We start from the raw sequence: 24,538 nt of genomic DNA, 5'->3' as shown, positions 1-24,538 counted from the left end.
AAAACTTGGAGGGTAAAAAGTAGAGGAAGGGAGGGAGAAGATGGAGGAGAATGAATTGGTTAGAAATTCAAAGGGGGGAAAAACAAATCTTCTTTAGACATGAAAGTTAAGCAGACAGCGGTACTGAATTCTATTAGAAGAAACTAGTTCTGGTCAATTTTGACAACTTTGAATAAATATGCACTTCACCACCTTTTTTTGAGACTTTGACCCTGTCATTGAAATGTAATCATGGGTATAAATCTGTGTTTATGTTAAATATAATCAGAACACCACAGAAAACATAAAATTTTATTATAGAGGGGTGAATCTGTGAAAATTTAAGAGAAATTACTATGTCATATGTTAAAAAGTTGAAGAAAAGTATTTATAAAGAAATACTCCAATATCTTAAAGAATAACTGGTAGTGATCATGTCTTAAGAATATTTTTTCTTCTTTTTTGTTTTTGTTTTTTTCCCTTAAATGATTCTACAAGAAAGTCTGTGATACATAAGGAAACAAGAAAGCAATTCAGGGCACTTATAAACAGAAAAATAGGTGGAGTGAACAGCCTGGGGAGCTTCTGCCATGTGGATATGAAGTATATTCCTATGACATAACAAGTATATTCTCTTACTTTGCTCAGTGCATACTAAATAAAAGTCTGTAGAATCTACAATTTTGACTTTCAAAAGGCTATTTTAAAAAGAAAATGTAATTTCTCCATAACTGATATACAATGCTGTTTAAAATGATATAAATTGATTTTCCTGCCATGTCATCTACAACTTTATTCCTGTATCCCTGAGCAGTAATGTTGATATTGCTACACTGGGTGTGGACTCTATGAACTTATTATCAGAGTATTCTCCATCACAATATGTAACAATTGAGAATGTATTTTTTACTGGAATGACAGAAAATGGAGTACTTACTCAGACTTACTTTTCAAATATAAGAAAAGGAATCCTTCATGATAATCCTTGATTGCATCTCAATATGGCTGACACATCATGAAGAAAGGGAAATGATATCTCACAATGGTCTTGAGTTATACCCCTAATAATTAATCGCACTACCAAACCTTCATTCTCCCCAGAGGCAATGCGGTCATACAAACATCATTTTGTTCCTAAAAATGCCATCTGTTGCTGTTGGATAGTGTGATCACTGGGGAAAGTGAAATGGCAAACAGCGTCTCCCATTACAAAGGACTTGTTTTGGCTCCAACACCAGCTTATGTCTTTGTAAGTTTTAAGTAACAGAAATGAAGAAGGAATAGCCTAGATTCTGCAGGAGCAAATTTAGATTTGAAAACATTTGCTATCAGTTGCTCTTGAGGGTGTTAACAACTAAGAAAACCAGAACCAACCATGTGAACAAAGAAGACATAATATTGAGAACCATATTTGGGTGGGAGGAAGGTGTTTTATTTGAACTCAGGGAGTGGAATAGAAAGTTCATGTTGATGACTGCATGAGACTCATGAAAAGATTCTTTTCTCATTTGCATGTCTTTGCCAAAGACTTTTATTAGAGTAAAATTAAAGTATGGACTGAATCCAGTTGTATGGAAGGAGGAACCATGAGCAAAGGGATCAAAACCAGGCTGGAGAAACCCACAGAGACAGCTGACCTGAACAAGGGGGAGCTCATGGACCCCAGTCTGATAGCTGGGAAACCAGCTTAGGACAGACCAGACCACTTGAATGTGGGTGTTAGTTAGGAGGACTGGGTAATCGATGGGGCCCATGGTAGTGGATCAGTATTTAGCCCTAGTATATGAATGGACTTTGGGAGCCCATTCTACATAGATGGATATTCTCTCAGCCTAGACACATGGGGAAGGGCCTAGACCCTGCTCCAAATGATATGACAGGCTTTGATGACTGCCCCCCATGGAAGGCCTCACCCTCCCTGGAAAGCAGAAAGGGAATGGGATGGGGGTTGGGAGGTCAGGAGAGGAGGGGAGGGAGAGGGAACTGGGATTGACATGTAAAACAAGCTTGTTTCCAATTTAAATAAAAAAAATATACGAAAAAGAAAAAAGAAAAGGAAAGTAAGTACATGTTGGAACAATTGAAAATTACTTCAACCCAGGAAAATTTCTTTTTTAATGAACTGGATTCACAGTCACATCTTTTAAATGTGTAGTTTGTTTCCTGGGTGATTTCATATATAAACTACCAGAAATTTAATTGTCTATGTGTAGAAATATACAACTATTGCCAAACTTATATTAAGCCTATAATGTAATTTTTAGTTGAAAAGACCCTTTAATTGTTTAACATTACATATGAAAAGTTTAAAATTATATATATGAAGTTATCCTTGCTATTTAGAATTGATGATATGAAAATAGCAAAATTACTTCATTGTTCTTAAAATAAAGAATATGTCAAGGCCATATATTTAATGTTTTAAGAATATTTAGCATTAGTATACAATGTGATATGCCTGTTACTTATTCCTCTCCTATGGAAAATTAGCATTAATATTAGTACCTGACATAGTTTGAATATGGTATCCCCAAAATATTTTGTGTTTAAGACTTAGATCACAGGAGGTAAAAAACATATTGGGAAGTGACTAGACTATGGAGGCTTGGGCATAATCAGTGTATTAATATACTGATTGATTTGTAATATGGCGTTATGTATGGCATGGAAAAAAGGAGGCTTGACATGATGTATATCACTAAGGGAAGACCTTTGAAAGATATGTCTTGCCACTCCTCCTTTCTGATGTCCTTAGCTTTCTGGCTACCATGAGGGGAGCAGTTTTCACCTGCCATATGCTTCATTCATGATGTCTCTACCTTGCTGTAGTCCTAAAAGCAATAAAACAAATACAACATGAATTACAACCTGTGAAACTGTTAGTCCAAATATATTCTGCTTTACATCGTTTTGTTCAGACATCTGTCACAGTGATGAAGTGTCTAATAGAGAATGCTTGGTAAGATGAGGAAAATGTAGATCTACTTGACCCCACCTGGATGGCATTGCACTACATGTGGAATTGGGTGGGGGGGATGGAAAGGGAGGGTGGTTAGGGTGCATGTGAGGGGGCAGAGAGGGTAAAATGGAGGGAGGGAGAGGGAACTGGGATAGACATGTAAAATAATAAATTAAATTTAAAAAATACAAAAACCACCATTGTCACAAAACTAAGTAATAGCAGCAGCATCTAGCCTTCTTAAAATCTGAACCTGGGGAAAGCTTCTTGCAAAGGGAGGAAGGAAAGTTGGAAGTTTTTAGAGAAAAGAAAACTAAATGAAGCAGAAACTTAAATCTACATAAAAAAAGGAAGAGCAGCAACAGTGTAAGTGTGAAGGTAAGGAGAAGCTGGTTTTCTTAGGACTGAGGAGATGGTTTAGGAGTTACAGTGTTTGCCTTGCAAGCAGAGGGATAGATTTCTGGAATCCACTTGAGAATGTAGATTTGGGGATGCAGAGGTAGCTCGGTGGTGAAGAACACCCAATGTACTTCCAATGACTGGGATCGATTCCTAGCATCCCCATTGTGGTTTCCAACAATTTAACTCCAGTTACAGAGGGCGTGATGCTCTCTCAAGTCCATTACAGGCACCAGGCATACACACGGTACAGAGACATATATGCAGGCAAGAAATATTTGCACATAAGATAAATCAATCAATCAATCAATAAAGGTTGGGCTTGGTAGTTTCCCTGTAGTGGCAGACTTGGAAAGTGTAGAGAGGAGTTACAAAGCTTAGCCATATTGGTGCCTTAGGTTTGACTGAGAAACCTCAAAGAATGGGTAGAAGAATGATTGAGGAAAGTTCTGAACCTTTAGATAACGATCACCAGTAGGTAAACATACCATATTCAATTATGTACATGAACATACAAAAACACATGCACACATGTCATATATATGTGTATATATATATATATGATATATACACACACATATATGATATACACATACACAGGAAATGAAAACAATGAAAAATTCTGTTACTCATATTTAATTTAACAATTTATTATTTTTTCAAGTTAATAGAAACAATGTATTAGATCATGGGTAGAATTGTGTATGTGACTGTATATGTGCTGATGTATGCTTGTACGTTCATGAACAAGTGAACTGAATTACAATAAAACAAGGGATAAAGGGATTTTAAAAAGATGAGGAAAATGTATTATTTTCAGTGTATTCCATTAGAACCCTAATTTATGTCTCAAAGAACAGACATATTTATGTTTAACTTTACTTGTACATATAGACAATCTTTAATTGAGTGCTTACTATGTAAACTACTGTTCCATCTCATCTTCTTAATAACTCTTTTGAGACATTTCTCATCCTAACTTACACAGTCCTTAGGCCCAGGATGTAAGGAATTGGCCATAGTATGCCCTGTTAATTCAAAGGCACTCTGGTGATTGTCCTTCTTTTATAACGGGGCAACCCTCAAACCAATAGCAATAAGTTTTTCTTAGCTTCTTATATGTCATACTTATAGCACACTCATATGTTTTCAATATGTTTGTAATTAAGATCCAAGTCTTACTTAGTTTATCCATTGTTTAATGTTTCTTAAAATGAATTTATGATGAGCTGGTATTTTAAGTTTTCTCAGCCTCCTTTAATTTAAACTCCCTATAATAAAGTACGTTATAGTTTTCAAAATTAGAAGAACAGTGGGGTAGATTGTAAGAGTAGATGTTGTTTATTAAGGTATCTTGTAGCTGTAGGAGTCCAACACAATGGCATCAAAGGCCAGAGAATGCATGAAAGTAGATCCTGTGATTGTGTATTCTAGATGACAAAGGTAGGTGCAATAGGGTCCCATAAGTTGCAACGGCTCTGGCATCATACTATATATTTAATACCTATATACTAAAGAGTTTGGCCTGTATCCCTCTGGTAAACTCATTATAAAAAGGTAGAGAAATAGATAAAACATGGCAATCTCTAACATGCCTAATTTTTCCCTGTGAGCTGGGGGTTAAGGGAGAGTCAAGATTTTCTTTGCTGTTTTTCTCCTAGGAAGAGACCATGTTTAGTGGGTTCACATAAACACTTCTTAAAAGTTGCATTAAATATATATTAAGAACACACAGGACACAAATTCAGGGCATAGTTTATAACACTATAGTATTTTATTCCATGGAGATGCCACAAAAGTGTGAAAACTCAATAACAATAAGTGTTTTTAATAAATGATTTAATGTCTCTCTATTAGTTACTAAATACCACAAAGATTTATGTTGTATAGAAAATTAAATGATCAAAAGATATCAAAATACCCCATCAAAACAATCTAAACCACATAGGAGGTTAGGTGATACTTGCTCTATAGTCCCTCTGACTTTTTGACCCCGTAGTGTCCTTCAGCTAATGGCTTAGAACACATAAAAACCACTTAAAGAAGCATATATACAATGCTGATAATTCTACTGTGTAGATGGGCAGGCTGATCCTGGACTTTTTTGAGACCCTAATATATGGAGAAGGATTTTGGTTCCTTGTCTAAAACCAGATATGTGTTTAGCAAGGGAAGACCTCTAGGGAGCTATGGTTTTCTTGATCCTGAGAACTCAACTGTTACTTGAAGAACTGTGGTATCAGTCACAAGGCCTTTGGCACTTACCTTATGACTCACATGAGATACACTCTTATTATCTTAGTGGAAAATTTATTGATTAGCTTCCTGATGACTGAATCCCATTGTATGATAATTTGTTTATTATGTCTGTTTTTTTCTTGAAAGTGTATATGCAATGCTATACTCCTTAATAAAATTGATTGAAATAAAGGCTAGCTTGTGCAAGGCCTTCAGGTCATAAACTTTCCTATCTTCTTTATTTTTCATCCCCTGGTACTTCCTCTTAGGGAATTTTCCACTAAAAAAAAAAATGGCCTCCGGGTACAGATTGTTAGTCCGTGACAACATATGAATATATACCACTAAACCACATTCTATCACAAATAATTTCATTCCTTCATTGTTTAGTCTTGTGTCATCTTCACAATGAGATCTAAAAACTGATTATATTTTCTCTAATATGATATATATATACATATATATATATATATATATATGGTTCCTGTGAATTTCTTAACACCATCAATAATAAGGACTGACTGTCACTGACAGTAGTAGCACATCAGATTATCATGACCAATAGTATCTGTTTATGAAGGACCTCGCATTAATATCTATTGTCTTGCTTTGTTGCCTTTCAGAAATGTTGGAATCTAACAATGTGATCACTTTCAATGGCTTGGCCAACAGCTCCAGTTATCACACTTTCCTTTTGGATGAGGAACGGAGTAGGCTGTACGTTGGAGCAAAGGATCATATATTTTCATTCAACCTGGTGAATATTAAAGATTTTCAAAAGGTATTTTAATTTTAATGTATATATACTTCAATTAGTTTTGAACACTGAAGTTTTTATGATATTCTGCAGCTACATAAGGACAACATTTTAAAAGGATGTTTTTTCCCCAGGCATATATGAAATGAACAATAACAATATACCAATAGATGTAGTGAGCCATAATGTCAATAAGGAAGAAATCATAGAACTGTTGATGGCCAGTATTTAAAAATAAGTAACAAAAACAAAAACAAAAAGCTGTAGCTTATTCTTCCATTATTATTCATTTTCTTACAGAAAAGAAAAATACCCTCCAAACCTAAAATGTTGGAGAAATACATTATATGTATTTCTATGAATTCATGTATTTGTATGTATTTGTATAAGTTTGCTCATCTCTTCATGTTGCCAGCTAGTTAAGGATTCATCAAGCAATTGCCGCTTGAGTCATCAGATGTACTTCTTGCATCTGTACATGATTTTATCAAAACGCAGGCACTCTCATACCCTTCATATATGTTTCTATGTTACATGATGTAACATAGATAAGTAATTTTGACAAATCACATGACCCATAATGCCGACAATATTTATAGTCATTCTTTACAAATAAGAACTTTAAAAACTGTCATCTAAAAATCAGGTTTCAGGACATTGGCATCAGATGTCTGCAATTTTGTTTATTTAGACTTAGGGGCAATGTGATTTTTAATAATATTCCTTTAGATTTCTGGGTCACTTCAATAATAAACTATATGAATTTTTACAACAAACACAAATTCAACAGAATTATTTTGCTATGTTTCCTTGCTATACCATATGTCAACCAAATTTCCTTAGTTTTCCAGCCTTAATTCCCCAAGGAACAAAGCCTCTCTATAGCAGCTTCTATGAGAACCACTGGGTGTACTTCAGCAAATGTGTTTGTTGGTTTCTCTGGGTTTGGCTTTGCTCCTTACCACTGAAGGCATTCATGTGGTGAGCTGAACTATTCGTGGAGAGCACATTGGATGACTTCATAAAAGTGAATAAACTATAAAAAGGTTTTGTTCTGGTTGGAGGATATTTCTCTGACTATGAAATAAGGATTTATATTTAAATTATCATTTCTTTAGTATGATATAACTTTATTTTTTATTCTTCTCTCATATATCACATCCTACTACATCTTTTCCCAGGCCCTTCCCCCAGCTCCCCCATGTCTCCCAAGGATATTAGCATAACGATGTTACTTTAAATCTGTCACTCTTCTCATTTTTATTACCTAAACACAAAAGTTAATGTACATAAATGCAATAAGCATAAATTAATATGAATAGTCATTAAAGTTACAGTTCAAATATTACATTTTATAGTAAAGTTTTTATGCTAAAATATACTCACTATTTCTGATTCTTGAAACTGGATGACTTTTAAATGTCCTCAGATAATAGCAATGGAATGATAAAATGTTCCATTCAAGGATTTTTTAAATGGCGAAAAAATAAGAATTTTGGTTTGGTTATTATCCAAAGGCACTATTCTTTATGAAGTGAATCAGAAATCTAGGACATTTGATATTTAACTTTAGGATGTTATATTTGTTAATATAGGAGGATAACTTTTGTTATTTTGCAAATTTCATTTGTGTATATCAAAGACAGGTATTTACATGATAGATATTACATTAGTTAAATGATAGATTAAATAGAGATAGATAGAAAGATAATTAGGTAGGCAGATGATAAGAGAGATATATAGAAAATATATGACCACATATTGCCTGATGATGTAAATTATGTATTTAACATTTTCCTTTATATGTATGTTATGATTATTTCTAATGAAATATATTGCGTCTAAAATTGAAAAGAATCAGGTCATCACAACAAAGCCCTACAATTTTATAAGTGAGACAAATCCAAGAGCCATATGTTTATATAGCTTGAGTACAACTTATCTAGGCCATAACTCCCCCAACATATACATAATAGGATTTTCTATGAGACAGACAATAATTGACAATAATTGAGTCAAGGAATAAATAAAAACTTAAAGGTTCTGGCAATTGTCACATTATCATTTTAATAGCTCTTAACCTTGAGTTTTAAATTCATATTCTAACTATTACAAAGATTAAGACATCTCATTAATAAAGGAATAATTAATGTTAATTGTATCAGATTATTGAAAACAGTGAACTCAATTTATATTTGGATTAAATTATCATAAAAACATACCAAATATAAATAATAGTGTAGTGATCTCTATAGGACATAGTATGGTATGTCATAAATAATTTTTGGATTTTTTGACAGTAAAAATAAATGTGGTAACTTAAAGGTGATCACTGTGCTATCATTCTTTTAGGCAAAAAGAATTGCATGATCAGGTTTAGGAGATTTAGAAAAAGATTATTTCTTGAAAATAATAAATATAGTCTACTTAGTCTAAATGATTAAGAAGAACATGCATAAACATAGAAATATTAATTAATGATATATAGTTCTTACCAGTATGCACAGGTCTCTGCTTTTAATTCTCAGAACTACAAAAAAAGTGTATAGTCATTATAAAGAACAAATGTATGGCTGGTAAAATGTCTCACCCAAAAAAGTGTGTGATAGTCAAGCATGGATGATGTGCCAGGGTCACAGCACACTCCTGTATTCCTAGCTTTTAAGAGGTTAAGATAAGGAGATACCAGTTAATTGCTGGTCAGCCAGTAAGGGCAAATCTATAAGCTCAAGGTTCACAGACCCACCTCAAAATAAGATGAAAAATTTTAACTTCTGGTGTCTATACATCCTCATCCACCCTTCAAATAAACACACACACACACACACACACACACACACACACACACACAGCAGGTCATGAAATGCCTTAAATAATGAAGTAAGAAACTAAGACATAGGAAGATAAGTATTTTTGGAGTAAAGAAAAAAGCAAAATGTAGTACGTATATAAAAAATATTTTATTAATATTGGACAGAAAGGAAAACACAAGATAAGCTTAAAATAGCTTAGTAAGAACAATCAAGACAAGAAAGCATCATGCCTTCTAAAATTAATATATATATATGTGTGTATATATATGTGTATATATATATGAATAAAATCTGTAATTTTAGCACAACTTAGAAGTTCACTGTTATCAGTGACATTTTATAAGTCTTAGTTTACTCTTGGCTAAAGAAACAATGTATTTTGTTATGCAGGCACATATGGGCAGAAAAATCACCTACAAAAGAACACACAAATTAAGAATTTAATGATAAAAAATAATGGTGTACCCACTTTCTTCTTAAACATCATATTTTTGATATGAGCAAGGCATTATATTATTTCAAAGACTCCTGACTCCTAAACTGTTTGTAAGTATGCTGTCTTTGGGGTTCCAATTCTCTGGATAGAAAACTGCCTGAACTTGTAACCATTCACAGTGAATTATCTTGAGGCTTCAAATGAATGGTGATCAATCTTCCTAAGGATGAAAGCTTTCTAACACACATAAATAATAAGCTGCCACCAACTCTGGGTTTTTATTTAGCATATGGCATTTCCCCCTTGACATGAATAAATATTACTGTGAAAAAAACTGATGGAGAGATAATATATTGTTCTTCCCAGTGCTGATAAAACCCATTGTAATTGTTGATGGACTTTGGAAATTTTGATACTAAAATTTAAATGAGAGTATGTGTATTGCTATTATAGAGAAAATATGTTCAACTACATAAGCCACTACTAGTAGCATTGTGTACTTTGACCAGATTCACAATTGAAAGAATTAAAACAGGCATGAAATCAGTTAACTAGATTAGATTTGAGTGATTTCTGTTATTTGTTTATTTTTTTAAACACTGCCTTGCTTTTGTAAAAGTCTGCCTTGATATCTAGTCCTTGTTGTCCCTACTTACTCTGTACAGGTAGCTCTGTCTGATATGACTCATTCTGCAACTGTAACCTAGCCTAGCCCACAACTCACTTTTTTTTTCTTTGATAATTTTTTTATTTATTTTGAAACAAGCTTGCTTTACATGTCAACCCCAGTTCTCGCACCTTCGCCTCCTCCCCTGTTCCCACCACAAACTCCCACCCCATCTGCTTTCTGCTCCCCAGGGAACAGACTTTCATGGGAAGCCTTCAAAGTCTGTCATATCATTTGGAGCCGGGCTTAGGCCATCCCCCATGTATCTAGGCTGAGGCAGTATCATTTATTTGTAGATTTTATATACTTACTGAATATATATCACTATATATAGGTAGCCCTGACTGACCTGACTCACTATGTATATGTAGTCTAGCCTAGCCCAGAACTTACTTTTTATATGTAGGCTTATATATGTACTAAATATATATAAAACATATACATATACATATACATTACATACAGGTAGTACTGACTGGCCTGACTCCTTGTGTAAATGAAGCTTTGACTGGCTGGCCTTGATTACTATGTATATGTAATGCTGGCTTTTCTGACTACATATATGCATATATGTACATACATACATATATAAACTTGGATTTGAACTCATGAGATATATGGAACACTAGCAAGTCTTTTTACCTCAGCATCACATGTACTAAGATTATAGCTAAGGGACATCATGCCCAGTCAAAGAAACAGGTTTTCAGAGCTATTTGTTTCTTTGTTTCCACTTTTATCTTTTCAAAACTTGTTATTCTTAAATATTCCTTATTTTCAGGTGAAGAAAGAAGGAAAGAGAGCAAAAGAGAAAAAAATTACTATATAAGCCATGTTTTACAAACATTTCAAGTCTCACTCTAGCATGCCATCCTGGAATTTCAGAGTACCCTAGTGTTAAATTTTCAAAGTCACTATTTCATGATAAATACTGAGGAATTTGGAGGAACATGAGACATGCTCTCTGCCAAGTTTCACCTAGATCCTCATATTTTCCAAGGATGACCTTCCTTTCCACTCAGGGTAGCAGCTCTTTCCACATTGTCCTCTTTGGTCTATCAATCACATTAATTTCTTCCCAACTTTTTCATATGGAGCAAAGAATAGAGGATAGATGGAGAATGCATAATGTCAGTACACAGAAGTTCATTAGCTATTATCTAAAGAAAGCCAAGTTAGTGCGATTCTTCCATATAGTATTTATTTTCCTTAGTTATTCCAAACTAATACAAAAGATGATAAAATGCTGGGTTCCTTGGCAAATTTAATTGGCATATAAATGATTCTTCTCTGTCCTTAGATTGTGTGGCCAGTATCTTATACCAGAAGAGATGAATGCAAATGGGCTGGAAAAGATATCCTGGTAAGCATTAATCTGCTAAATAAATTTAGTAATCTCTTAAATAATATACTACTATATGATATCTTCTTCTCTGATATTCTTTTGAATATCAATCTTTACTTGTGGACTTAACTTTCGAAAGAATAAGTGATATCTCTATTATGTAAACATAATTTTACATAAACAACATAAGTAATCAAAACAATGCTAATAAAACATAACTTCATTAGTGATTTACATATTAGATATGAGAAGAGTAATTTTAAAATGTGGTATTGTAATATACAGATTTATATGAAAAGGAAATTTTTCTGTGCAGGTAGAATTATGTGTGTTGAATCATATTTGTTCCTTTGAATGATGAGGTTTTTTTTCTGTGTCACCATAAAATTACCTTTTATTTTTCTTTTGCACATTATATTCTGTTTCTTTCTTTTTTTCTTTGTTACTTTTTTATTTTTTATTTTTCCATTCTTCCTGCTATTTTTCAAATAAATATTAACACATAACTATATAGCCTACAGTGTCCTAGACACTATGGAATTAACCAATGCTATAAGAGTTTTACACTTTACTGTTTGTTAGGTAAGTGACCTTTACTTCTTTAGGTAACTTTTGTTAATAAAATTAAGTTGGAAGTGGGTTGCAAGTATTATTTAAACTCTGAACAAACCATAAAAATAGTTCAATTCACAAATAAATAGATTGCCATAAATTCATTATTCATTATGTGCTCCATTTTATTATTGATCAATGTTTCAGAATATCTAAACCACAAAGAAATAGCTAAAGGTCTTATCTAATTTAATTGCTAGCATTAGAAGAAATCCATGCTATGTGTTTCGTAAGGCATACATCTGCTGTAAGCAGATATTTATCAAAGACAATTTGCTTGTCAGCCCCTTCCTAAAAAGTAGAGGAAAGTTTTGAATTCACTAGTAAAGAGCAACTCCATCAATTATTATCATTGTCCCTGCTGAAGGAAGATTGATAGAGGAACAAAAAACACAGAAGTCACTATCCTTTTTGTATGTGTTTATTAACAGACATTGGAAATCTGTCATAGCAAATTACCTGCCAAATATAGGCAACATATAAAAATTAATAATGAGATTATTTAAAGGTGAAACCCTACTCGATTGGATTTGTAAATGGGTGGAGAAATCAGAACACAAAAAGAATATGAGGACAAGTGGAGATTTACAGCCAAGAAGTAGGATGAGGGTTGAGAGGTAGGTTAGCATGATAAAACACCCAGGTTAAAGAGAATTGTGACAAGGGAACCTATAGAATTCTTTCTGAGGATAGACCAGAGCGATAAGTATGCAGGGTTTTGGTAGTGAAGTTGATGAGATATTAGGAGCCAAGGATGTTCTTATAAACTTGCCAGAAGCACTTTTGCTTGCCAGAACAATACAGAGATGTACATAACCTTGAGGTGTGCTCTTCAAAGAAACCTAGCTGTAGTTAGACCAAAAGTCGGTGTGTATCCATTATAATCTACAATATCCCATTTACTAAACCAGCAAATAAAGAAATGCCTAATATCTATTCAAAACCAATTCATTCAATTTTTTAGAACATTTTAAGTTTGATATAAGAAGATTAAAATATTGTTTCTCTTAAATGAGAAGATGAATCAGCTGCTCTATGTTGCAAGCAGAGGGCAACATAGATTAGATCTTTATGACCTAAAGAAAAGTCCTGAGAGGTAGAGCACTCCCAGAATCCATCCTGAAGTGAGAAAAGAGAGGCAGACACTTGAAGCTCATTGGACATCCATCTAGCCTATGAGTTTCATGTTCAGTGAGAGACCCAATGTCACACCACAAAGGTGGAGAGCAACTGAGGAAAGACTGATGAGAAAACATGTCTCCATCCTTCATTTCTACAAGTCCTAAAATGTAAGCATATCTTCAAACACACGTGCAGTCATCCACAGTAACAAGCACCCTTGATACATACCACCTTCACAAAACATAACAAGAAAAGAATGATACCTTTGATACCAATAGGAAAATTTATATTTGAATTATTCCACCAAAACAGAAATGACTACAACTAGTCCTGCACCTGTGTCATACTTTTCTAGACTCATGGAGACATTAACTCCAGTAATGACTAGCTTTCAGTATTCCTGAAAGATAAAAGGAGCATACAGGTGGACTTACTATGATATTGAAACTTATGATATTAAGTACTTTAAAAAAACAGTGCTAAATATTGACCAAAATTGGTATCTTGTTATAGGTACTGGAGTTGTATATAGTAACTGAAAACCTTGGCGTAGCCCTCTTTTATGATCTGGACCACATTAGTATTATATGGTTATCAAGTATCAAAATGATTTTGTGGGAATTTTTCCAACAAGTTATCTTTGGTTGCATGAATGAATAAGTATATTCAGTTGTCTTGATGGAAGATTATTCTGTTGAGATTTTACATGGTTTCCAAATGATTCATCTCAACATCTTATCTTTTATGGGTCTCTCTCTCTATGACTCTCTGTATCCCTGTCTCTGTTTCTGTCTGTCTCTCTCTCTCTCTCTAATGTTTTGATTTCTAGTTCACATGTAGCTATTTCAGCTACTACAAAAATCTCTTGTCCTCAAAATCTCCTAGTATGTAATATAATCTTAAATTCAGAAGTGCATCTGCAGGAAAGCAACCTCAGATTTTCAGTTTGTTATAAATGTTAATGGACTTTATAGATTTAAAAAAGAATTAATAGTTGGACTTTGCTTTTTCTGGTTCACTATTCTGGCGGTCCTTCATTGTGTGGTAGAGATAGATGCATCGAAGTCTACTAAGTTTCTAAAACTAACAGGTTAACAGTATGAATTGGTAGCAAACTAAAACCATGGAGATAAGTATGTAGGAGCAGTACTTGAATATACACTTTCATATTTCTTTTAGTAAGGCAATTTTATTGGGACTTCTTAATTCTCCCCAGGAATTTATATTTGATAAAATAAAAACACAATTTTATTTCAATGAAATGTTTTCATTTTAGTTCTACTTAACATTAAAGTATGTTCCATAATATTCTTCTGTTAATGCATCTGGCTCTTTAATACTGACTTTCCTTGCCCAGATATTAAAAGTACATATTTAAATTTATTTTATTTGATGTTCAACCTCATTAAGGCAACACCTCAATGTATATATTTTTATTAGATCCATTAAATGTTTTGTTACTGTTAGATTTTAATTTCCCTACCTTTTTCTTTACATATGATTTTGAGATAAAGATTAGATGACTACTTAAGATTTGCAACATTTTCTCTTGATAAACATAAGTAAGAACCATTTTTATTTTAAGAAATAATATAAATAATTTGAAAGAAAGATTGAGAGGAAAGATGTATTTCATTCAACACCTTATTTGTGCAGTAACACTTAGGCAGTTTTATGGAAACGCTGTACTGTCTCTTGAGTAAATAATAGTCAGTGGAGATTTGTGGATAGTAATCTTTTCAAAGTGCTCTTGTGAATCTGGAAACCACAAGGATGAAACATATGGGCATGTAGCCATCAGAACTTCAAGATAGAATGGAAATCACAATAAAAAGTGACCTTCACATTTACAAAAATATAAACTATAATTTCCTTGTGTGTGCCCTGTGGTTTCTAAAATGTGGGTCACCCTTTCCTGTCTGGTTGCTTCCACAATTCTCTTGGAAATAGAATGTCTTGAAACAAATCATCTTGGGAAAGTACTGTCTTGTCAGTACTCAACTGACTGCAGGAAGAAAAGTGAGACAAGAATAGTCAGTAATATTATACACCTTGAGAATATAGCATTCCTAACATGGCCAAGAGAGTCTTAATTTCTGTCTGAAATGGCATGATCACCCATAAGTAACCATATGTTATTACATTGAGCTTAGATAGATACTGCCTCTGAATATAGTGTCATAAGTAAAGTAACCATATCCCTATTCTCCTGTGCATTTTAGGAAGTTTCAACTCATTATTACTCTGCTCCAATTCACAAACATACATTAACAGCAACTATTGCACAGAGTGAAGGTTGTGGTGAAGAAACAGCATGCCCCCACCAACTCATGCATGCATACACACACACACTCTCTCTCTCTCTCTCTCTCTCTCTCTCTCTCACACACACACACACACACACACACACTCTCTTTCTCTCTCTCTCTCTCTCTCTCTCTCTCACACACACACACACACACACACACACACCTTCATCTGTTGTCATTCTTCTGTTAGTAAAGGACATTTCTAGCAACATTAATTTGAGCATGATGCTCTTTTCTTGCAGAAATGAGTAGAATATATAAAACATGCTGTCCTTTTAGTACACCTCATTCCTTGATGTGTCAGTGCTAAACTTTAATATCACTACAATATTTTTTTAGAGGTATGAAATGATCGTGACTTTTACAGTAACTATTACTGTAGAGATGCTAGAAAATATGTAATATATTTGGTATTAGAAAGGTAAGCTGATGACAAAAATAAAATATGATCTGTGCATTTTGAATGCTACATTCCATTCTCATTTTCTGATATTGCCAAGTTTTTAAATGCAGTGTGTTATTCACAGTATGCTTCTCTTGGTGGCTTAAAATCCTTGACCATGCTTTGCAAATGCAAAATGAATTTTTGCTAAGCTGGTAAAAGAATCTGTTTTGAATCAATAGCTCTCTGAATCCTCTTTGTTTATCCTACTAACCCATCTCTCTTTGCACTGTTTCAATAAAACCAAATGGCAACCGTATGACTGCTAGAAATATTTTGAACATCACTGGAAATCAAAATTTCAACCATCTGAGAGGGAACCAAAAGGAGCAGATTCTCGGAATTCTTTCCCAGATACAATTCAGAGAGTATCACCATGCACCTGGGCCCAGGGCTGCAATTTCGAGGAGTTTGTTTTCCCATTCTTAACTGTTATGAACGTTTAAAGCTATAGTGTTACCAGAGTGATTCAGATTACAGGACCTTATCAGCATTAATATTTTGATAATTAACACAGCTGAATTCATACTTGTATCGTACACATCAAAAGTTGCTTTCCAAAATTTTTAGTATTTTAAAGTTCAGAGTTGTCACTAACTATCAGGGGATTTGTTTATTTGGTTTTATTTTAGGTACTTCAAGGTTTGCTAAAATTTTGCAAGTGATATATATATATATATATATATATATATATATATATATGTGTGTGTGTGTGTGTGTGTGTGTGTGTGTGTGTATGTATTTAATTTGGAGACTACAAAAATAATAAAGGCTGATTAAATATCAAAATTTGCATGTATATTTGTCTCACATTATCATCTGGGTGATAGCATTGACTACTTATGACACAGATTGTTTTCAATTGTGTTTTGGAGTTAAGACTCTTGGAAAATTAATTCCTCCTCAGAAGCCAGTGTTGCTGGTTTCAAACAGCTTTGTGGAGTAAAGGTAGGTTTGGTTTTTTTTTTTTTTCTCTCTCCAGAGTTAGGCATGTGACTAGACAGGGAGTGTACCATCTCATCTCATTAAGATTAATTGAACTGTTACTCTTCTTTTATAAAACAGTCCATTCTGGGCAGGTATTGCCTGGCCTTCTCACTTCCATAATGAAACTGTACAATAAATGTTGACATTGTCACTATTGCACTCTTTAAATAATAAGACATTATCTATGGATCAGGAACCATATACCTTTTGCAGCTATTCATAACACCAAAGCAGTATGACTACAGTAGATTAAAATTTGATACTTTATACTTGTTTGAAATTTAATTATGTTTTTTACTGATGATGAAGATTATCTCACAATTGATATTATATTTCTTACATACCATATGATGTAAATAAATTTAACTTTACTTTCTTTCATGGATACACTCACCATTATATGTAGATTCAACCTTGACTTTCAAAATATTTATATTACAAATAATGAGCTCTGTCTGAAGATATATTTTCTGTAGTCAACTTTAGACTTTTAAATTTTTATTTGATTCAAAAGGGAGCAATAAAATTAATTAACATTATGTCTGCAAAACATTATTAATGTTTCCTATAGTTCTGTTTGTGTCATTTAATGTTAGTGTTGACATACTGATTTTAACAAAAAGTAGAAGGGAAATGAGATGCAAATATATTCTACTTCAAAAATGTAGATATTAGTATCATAGAACATTAATATTATCTTTAATACATTAAGAGAAAACACTGCTACAACTCAGTTATATTCAATCAAGTGTTGAATATAAATAAATATATATTTTATAATGTATGCTATATAATATTAAGTTTCGATTTATCTGTGCATTTATGCTCATACTTATATATGCCATTATGATGTGCTAAAATATTTGTTTTCTATTATCTTCTTGAGATAACTTCAAAATTAATATAATTTTTATTTTATACTTCAGTATATACTCATGATAGGATAAATCATCATATCAATAAAAATATTACCAAATGATTATGTGTCGGGGAGGTAAATAGGTCAAATCTATTACCAACTTTTAGGCAGGCATTTTGAAATGAGTTATTCTGTTGTAATAAGATATCCATCGTTTAGAATATCTTCAGAGGCCAGACTTAAATAAGTGGTATATATATAGAAAGGATTTTACCAAAGATATAAAACTTGATACATTGGTAGGATGTGGTCAAGAATCTATGGAAGGCTGACTACTGCTTCTGACAAAAATACAGTGCCTGAAGATGCTAGTGAAAGCCAGGGTTGGTGTTAGACAATAAAGCTATGAGAAAAGGATAAAACAATTGTCAAGGAGGAAAAGGAACTTCTTTTCAATTACATCAAATTCATTTTAGTCAGTTGCTGATCTTAAGATGGTTCTCTCTGCCATACAACTAGATAAAGATGAAGACAAGATCTCAGGCCTCATAGACATGAAACATGGAGCTAGACATGGAAGATGACAAGATCTCAGGTCTTGTAGAAGTGAAATATATACCTAGACAAGGATAAAGACAACATCTCAGGGCTTGCAGAAGTGAAACATGGAGCCAGACAAGGACAACAACAATATCTCGGGTCTTGAAGTGAGATACAGGACCTGGGAGAGGGAATGAGTTTGCAGGCAGCCCACTTGCTAGAACATACTCACAAGGGCCAGCAGTTCAGAGCTTTGGCAGGGTTGAGACTATAGATGAATGCATGCCTCCACGTGAAAAGCAAACTTTTTATGTGAGTGACCTTACCCAAGTCACAGAAGAGGAAAGTCTAGGAAATGTAATCTAGCTTACTGAGTTGATCAATCACTATTCACTAATGGCTGTTGAAAACCAATATCTGATTTACTTTTTCTTCTTAACTAGATGAGGATGAAAGGCCTCATTATCACAAATTATCCACAAGAGTGGCTCTACTTGAGAGTCTTCCCTTGTGAAAGTACTGGAGTTTAATGATAATTCTAATAAACAAAATGTAGTTATTTGTATAGCAGTTATTTTGTAGCAGAAGATGAAGGGGTATACATTAATATTCAAAATACTAAAGCTGCCTCTGTTTAGCTCCAAGTGTGGATTTCAAGTCTCTGAATTATGTGTGCCTTCAGCAGGAATGAATCAGTACTTGAGTTAGTTGGCTTAATACATGGGATAGTACAGGATACCGAATAGTATGAGAGTTAAGTAGTTTAGAAGCACTCAAAACAATAAAGACAGGCTTATTCTAATCACAGGTCATTGTGATGTAGGCTTTTAACCTCAGAAATCTAAGGATGAGGATCTCTATGAGTTTGAGGGCAGTGTGGTCCATGGAGTAAGTTTTAGGGAAGCCAAAGTTATGCATATAAAAAAACAAACGAACTAACAAATAAACACCTCCAAATGAGAAAAGAATAACCAACTAATAAATACATGCAATTGCTCAGCTGGAATGTATCATAACTCCCAATTTTACAAGAGGACCATGGAGCTCAGGGATCCTGAACAACTCCTTGTAGTCACACAGGAAACAGAAGATGCCTCAATTAATTCTAGGCCACAGATTACTGTGAATAAAAATGACTCAGTCCTGTTTCTGTTTTATCTTGATGATTTCATTTGAATTGACCAGTAAGATTTTCTGAAGTTTATTGAGATGATGGTTCATACATTCAAAGAAAACAATATTTTCATTGACATGAATAAATGTTAACAAATTTTAAATTTCTTAAGTAAAATTATGATCAGAAATCATTTTCACAAGTCAACATGTGCATATTTGTATGTATGCACTATTACATATAAGCACACACATATATGTATACATATGTATATAAATTTTTCTGTTATTCTAAATTATTTGAAGAAACATTGTGTTTCAAGAAGCAGGGCAAATTAAATCTGTGATATTTCTCTTATTTCTCTTAAATATCTAATTATGAATAAAGTAGAAGGCTAAGATTTAGCTAACCAACAGCAAAACTGTTCCATGATATTTGCATTAATTTGGCTAAATTTCTTTTGACTAGGCATCTTATATCTTCACGTAACAAATATGCCTACAATCACTTGTGTTTGCATTTGTTCCCTAGGACACTACAACACAAAACCACAAAGTGGATGAAAACAACTGACAATTTGTCCCAGTCATGTGAAAGTGTGTAACATCAGAAGGGCGTCTTTGAGGCCCTCTCCTTGGCTTGTTCCTCAGAAGTTCTGCTCGCCTATCCCTTTGGGCTCTCTCGCCCTGATGTCTCCCTGTGTGTCTCAATTTCCTCTTTACAGAAAATGAAGTAGACTAGATTAGGGTCACTCTAAGAGCCTCCTTTAATTAGTTCTTTATGGTTCTATTTTTAATATTGTCACATTCCAGCTTTTGTAGATGAGGATTTCTGCATCTGAACTTTAATCACTCACTGACTCTTTGTCAACACATTTATATGATGAAAAAACATTGTCCTTGCTATACATGGAGGTTAAAGCCTTTAATTCCAGCACTCTAGTGGTAGAGTCAGTTGAATCTCTGTGAGTTTGAGGCCAGTTTCATTGATACAGCAAGATCTAAGCCAGCTTTATCTACATGGTAAGTGTCATGCCATCCAGGGCTATATAATCACATCCTATCTTAAAAAAAAATTCTTTCCAATATTTTATATTTTGGGGATGCTAAAAAAGGAAATAAACTTTAGGCTCTAAGAAAGAAAGAAAAGAGAAAGAGTAATGACCTTGACAATCCTCATGGAATAGCTACTTATACCAGGAGAAATCTGATATTCCAGCCTGGGCTGTGGCTCAAAGCTCATTAAAGAATCCATGTTTACTAAGAGAATGTAGGAACATTTTATATTTTAACTGTAATATCCTCTAGTATTTTGGACATGAATGGCTCTAACCAATAGAAAGCCTAACTTGGATGGAAGAAATGAGGCGTGTAACAATGACACCAAACAGTCCTCTGAAGGCTGGGCCTCTTTCTGCCTCTTCTTCCTCCTGGGCTATAAAGGCAGTCTGTATCTCTCCTTTCCATAGTGAATTCTTTAGAAGTCCTAAACTCAACATTAGATGGGAAATAGGAAAATGTGGACATAAGGTATATAGTGTATCATTTTATGAGATACATCTCTTTGAAGAAGGGATTTCCATCATCCTTCAGTGAATGGGAAGCATTAGGAAGACATGATTGAGGATGATCAGATCACAGCTGTAACAGCACATTTCAAGAAGGGGGAAAAAAAGACAGGACATTGCTTCCAGATAAGTGTGGGACAACTTAAATAGAAGGAGGGATAGATGAGTGACAGGAACAATCTCAAGGATTACTGCTTTGGCATGAAGCTTAGAGTATCCAGCCAGCTTGCCAAATAAATTGAGCAGAGAAAAGAGAGTCAACAGATTAAGTTCAGGAATTAAGCTTATTAATGGATTTTCCTGCAGAGTGTATCCACCCAGCCTGATAGACAGAGTCCTTTGCTTTCCCAGCTGCTGGGTTATACAGTAAAATAATTCCACATAAATGGCTGATGACACAGGGACTATTGATTTTTTCCTTTAAAATGAATTGTCATTGACCTGAGGCATTACTCCTCTATACCCATTCATTTGGGGCTGATTTATATTTGAACCAGAACAAGTTTGCTTGATTTAATCATGAACTGAATATATTTGAATAGAGATTGTTCATGTTCACAGTCTCATCCTCTCTCTTTCTCTTTTTTTTTTTTTTTTTTTTTTGCGACTTCTTTATTTAGGCTAAATTTTCACTATTTCATACATAATCAAAGATCAGGGAAGGAGGTAATTGGAATTGTAGGTAAATTATATTCTCTTGCAGAGAGTGTAATGATCGGAAGTTAGTTAAACACCTCAATTCTTTTCTAATTTTCATGCATGGAGCAGTTGTTTTGACAGATGGAGGGCTTTATTTTTGTAACGGTCCAGGAAAAGTCTGCAACACAGCTTAATCAGTACTCTCTATCTGTTTCTGTGATGTTTGTTTTCGATTCATTCTGCTTTCAGCTCCTATGTCTTTTTTCAAGGATAGATATTTTCTTTACATTTATTCTTTGAGATAATATTTTTATCCATAATTCGTCTATTCATGTGATCCAAAAAGGCTAGAATCCCCTAAAACTTGAATTCAAACAGCTTGCCATAGAGGATGATTTATCATGGTCCCTCAGGTGTGGGCTTGGGCATTATTGGATCATAACTGCTCTTACTTCTAAAATAATGATTTTGTGGTGCTGCTGATCTGAAGGTCACCATGATTGACTGACTTTCAGGACACCAACTTGTTACCAAATTCATCTGTGCATTTCAACTTAAATTCCAAAAGGATCAAGGCTTGAAAAATGAATTCATTTTGAGCTGACCGCACTGTCTTTATTGCACTGTAAATCCGCCAGTGTGGAGCAAGGCAGTGCAGTAGTTTAATGCCAAAAAGTACATTACATTCTGAGTTTTGAGAAACGTCATGGTTCAAGGAAAGGTCAGAAACACTCCTCTTCTGTCTCCCCAGAGCAGCAACGTGTGAAGTGTGTTTCCTTTTGCTGCCACGCTTCCTTCTAGTTTAGAGGAATGTCCAGGCAACCTCAGACTAAAATGAATATCCTGTTTGGAACACTTACCATGCTTGGCAGCCACAAACTAGAAAAGGAAGGCAAATGAATGACAGTATTGATAGGCTTTTCTGTAGACGTCCTCATAGGAACCGATCCTTTCTGGCACGTCTTTCCAGTTTTTGGTTCCTCCGTGTTCTGGTCTTTCTGTATGATTTGCTCTTCCTTTGCTGAGGATTCTTCCTTTGGCTGTTTTAAAACCAATTTTGAAATTATTTCCTTCCATTCCTTTGTGTTGCTACAACCCTCTAAGCCCAAGAAATTGCTCCCGACTCTATTCACATCAACCTTTACTTTGAAAATAATTCTAAGGTGGCCCCAGGGCATGGCAAACAGTGGAATTTGCTGCCAACTGGGAGAGTTCAGTGGGGAAATTAAGGAGATCATTCTAGGCCTTGGGCCAACAGGGTGGGGCTCCATTTTCTAAAACTCAGATAGGAGCACTTGTTATCAGCACACTCACTCAGACCCTTTGCCAGGTTTCTCAGCCACAGTCTCATGATTGATTTTGTTCCAGCAGCTTTGTAGAAGAATGGCTGTCACAGTGTAGTGGTTCCCTATTTAACAGTTAATAGAGAACAAATTGAGAATTTCATATTCAATGTGGTCCAATTTTGTGGCTTTCAAGTGCTTGGGGAGTTTTCCTTGTGTTAATTATAACCTCTGGTTTCTTTGAAAAGACAGACTTAGTCACTCGTAAATTACTAACTGGTTATCTAATCTAGAAGAAATAACAAGCTCACAAAATCTATGGTATTAAAATTCATAACAGTGGAAAGGGTAACATGACCCTTCCTTTGTGTTTACAAGTATTTGTCCTCATAGTTATGTTTTTTTTTTAATACCACAGAGAACTGTAGTCTATTTTAAATTGTTAGTAGGTATTAGATGTGAATAATGGAAATGGAGAAGTATGTTTTTTATGCAAAATGGCATGTGAGTCTTTACAAGCATGTCTATAGACCAAAGGAAGTCCTGTTCTTTTCTGAAATAAACAAGGCATCCATCTGGGTCTGCCACTATTACTTACTGGAATATCCATTTGCTTACCCAAGCTAGCACAGCCAATATCTTGATTTTGACATATGGTACTGGAACTCATTATTTATCATCTTGAACATGGTAATATTGGGCCCACAATGAGGGATGACTGTCTCCGTAAAAGCAGAATAAATGGCCACCTACATGTTCAAAGCAAAAAAAAAAAAAAAAAAAAAAAAATTCTAAAAATGGCTTCTTTGAAAGTCTTTTTTTTTTTTTTTTTTTTGAGGAGTAAAAATATATCCTGTGGGCTGACCCATGAATGTTTCATCTGTAAATGAATTTATCGGGCATTTCCTTTCCACAAACTTCTTCCTCTGCATAAGCATTTGTGTTATGTCCTGTACTGGAATGAGGAGGACCTGTTACAGAATGAGGTCTGTGCTTCTGAAATAGTAAAGGCTAAGTTTTATCTGTTTCAGAGCAATGTGCTTTTGAGCAGGAATGAACCTGTTCAAAGTGAGCGAGGAAGGGAATACACATACCCTTTAAGTTAGGAAATTTTCCCCTGTGGCAGAGCAATTTGCAAAGTCAGTTGATTTCCGAGCATAATTTTATGCCTTGTCAGGAAAAAGAGATTCATTCTGGGTCAATTTAAGGAAACAAAGAAATTGTGTTTTTATTGTAGTTCTTACCTCCCCAAATTACACACTATTGTTATGAAAGCATTAGAACTACCATCTGAAACTTGTATTTTGTTTTAGATAAGTCTATCTCATCTTTAGAGAAGTATTACTCAAAGGACAGCATCAGGCTTCGTCCTAGAATCTCCAGATAGAATCAACAGCAGGCACTTTCATGAATTTAGATGTCAGTTATTTTGGTGAAGTTGCCTGATCCTTATTTTATGGGCCAATGGAGT

General features: G+C 34.2%; 1 protein-coding gene across 1 annotated transcript in view; it reads left to right on the top strand.

The window, feature by feature from the left end:
• The window catches only part of Sema3a (semaphorin 3A), a 205,367-nt gene that overhangs the window by 48,342 nt on the left and 132,487 nt on the right, over positions 1-24,538 (top strand). The window contains exons 2-3 of the mRNA XM_051174580.1: positions 6,199-6,356; positions 11,549-11,611. Of these exons, the coding sequence (XP_051030537.1) occupies positions 6,199-6,356; positions 11,549-11,611 (221 nt within the window). The remainder of the gene's footprint in view (positions 1-6,198; positions 6,357-11,548; positions 11,612-24,538) is intronic.

Source organism: Phodopus roborovskii, unplaced genomic scaffold (assembly GCF_943737965.1).
Source record: "Phodopus roborovskii unplaced genomic scaffold, PHOROB, whole genome shotgun sequence".
In the NCBI taxonomy this organism is placed as follows: Eukaryota; Metazoa; Chordata; class Mammalia; order Rodentia; family Cricetidae; genus Phodopus; species Phodopus roborovskii.
The sequence above is the reverse complement of the archived record's forward strand: the minus strand, read 5'-3'. Positions and strand labels throughout refer to the sequence as shown.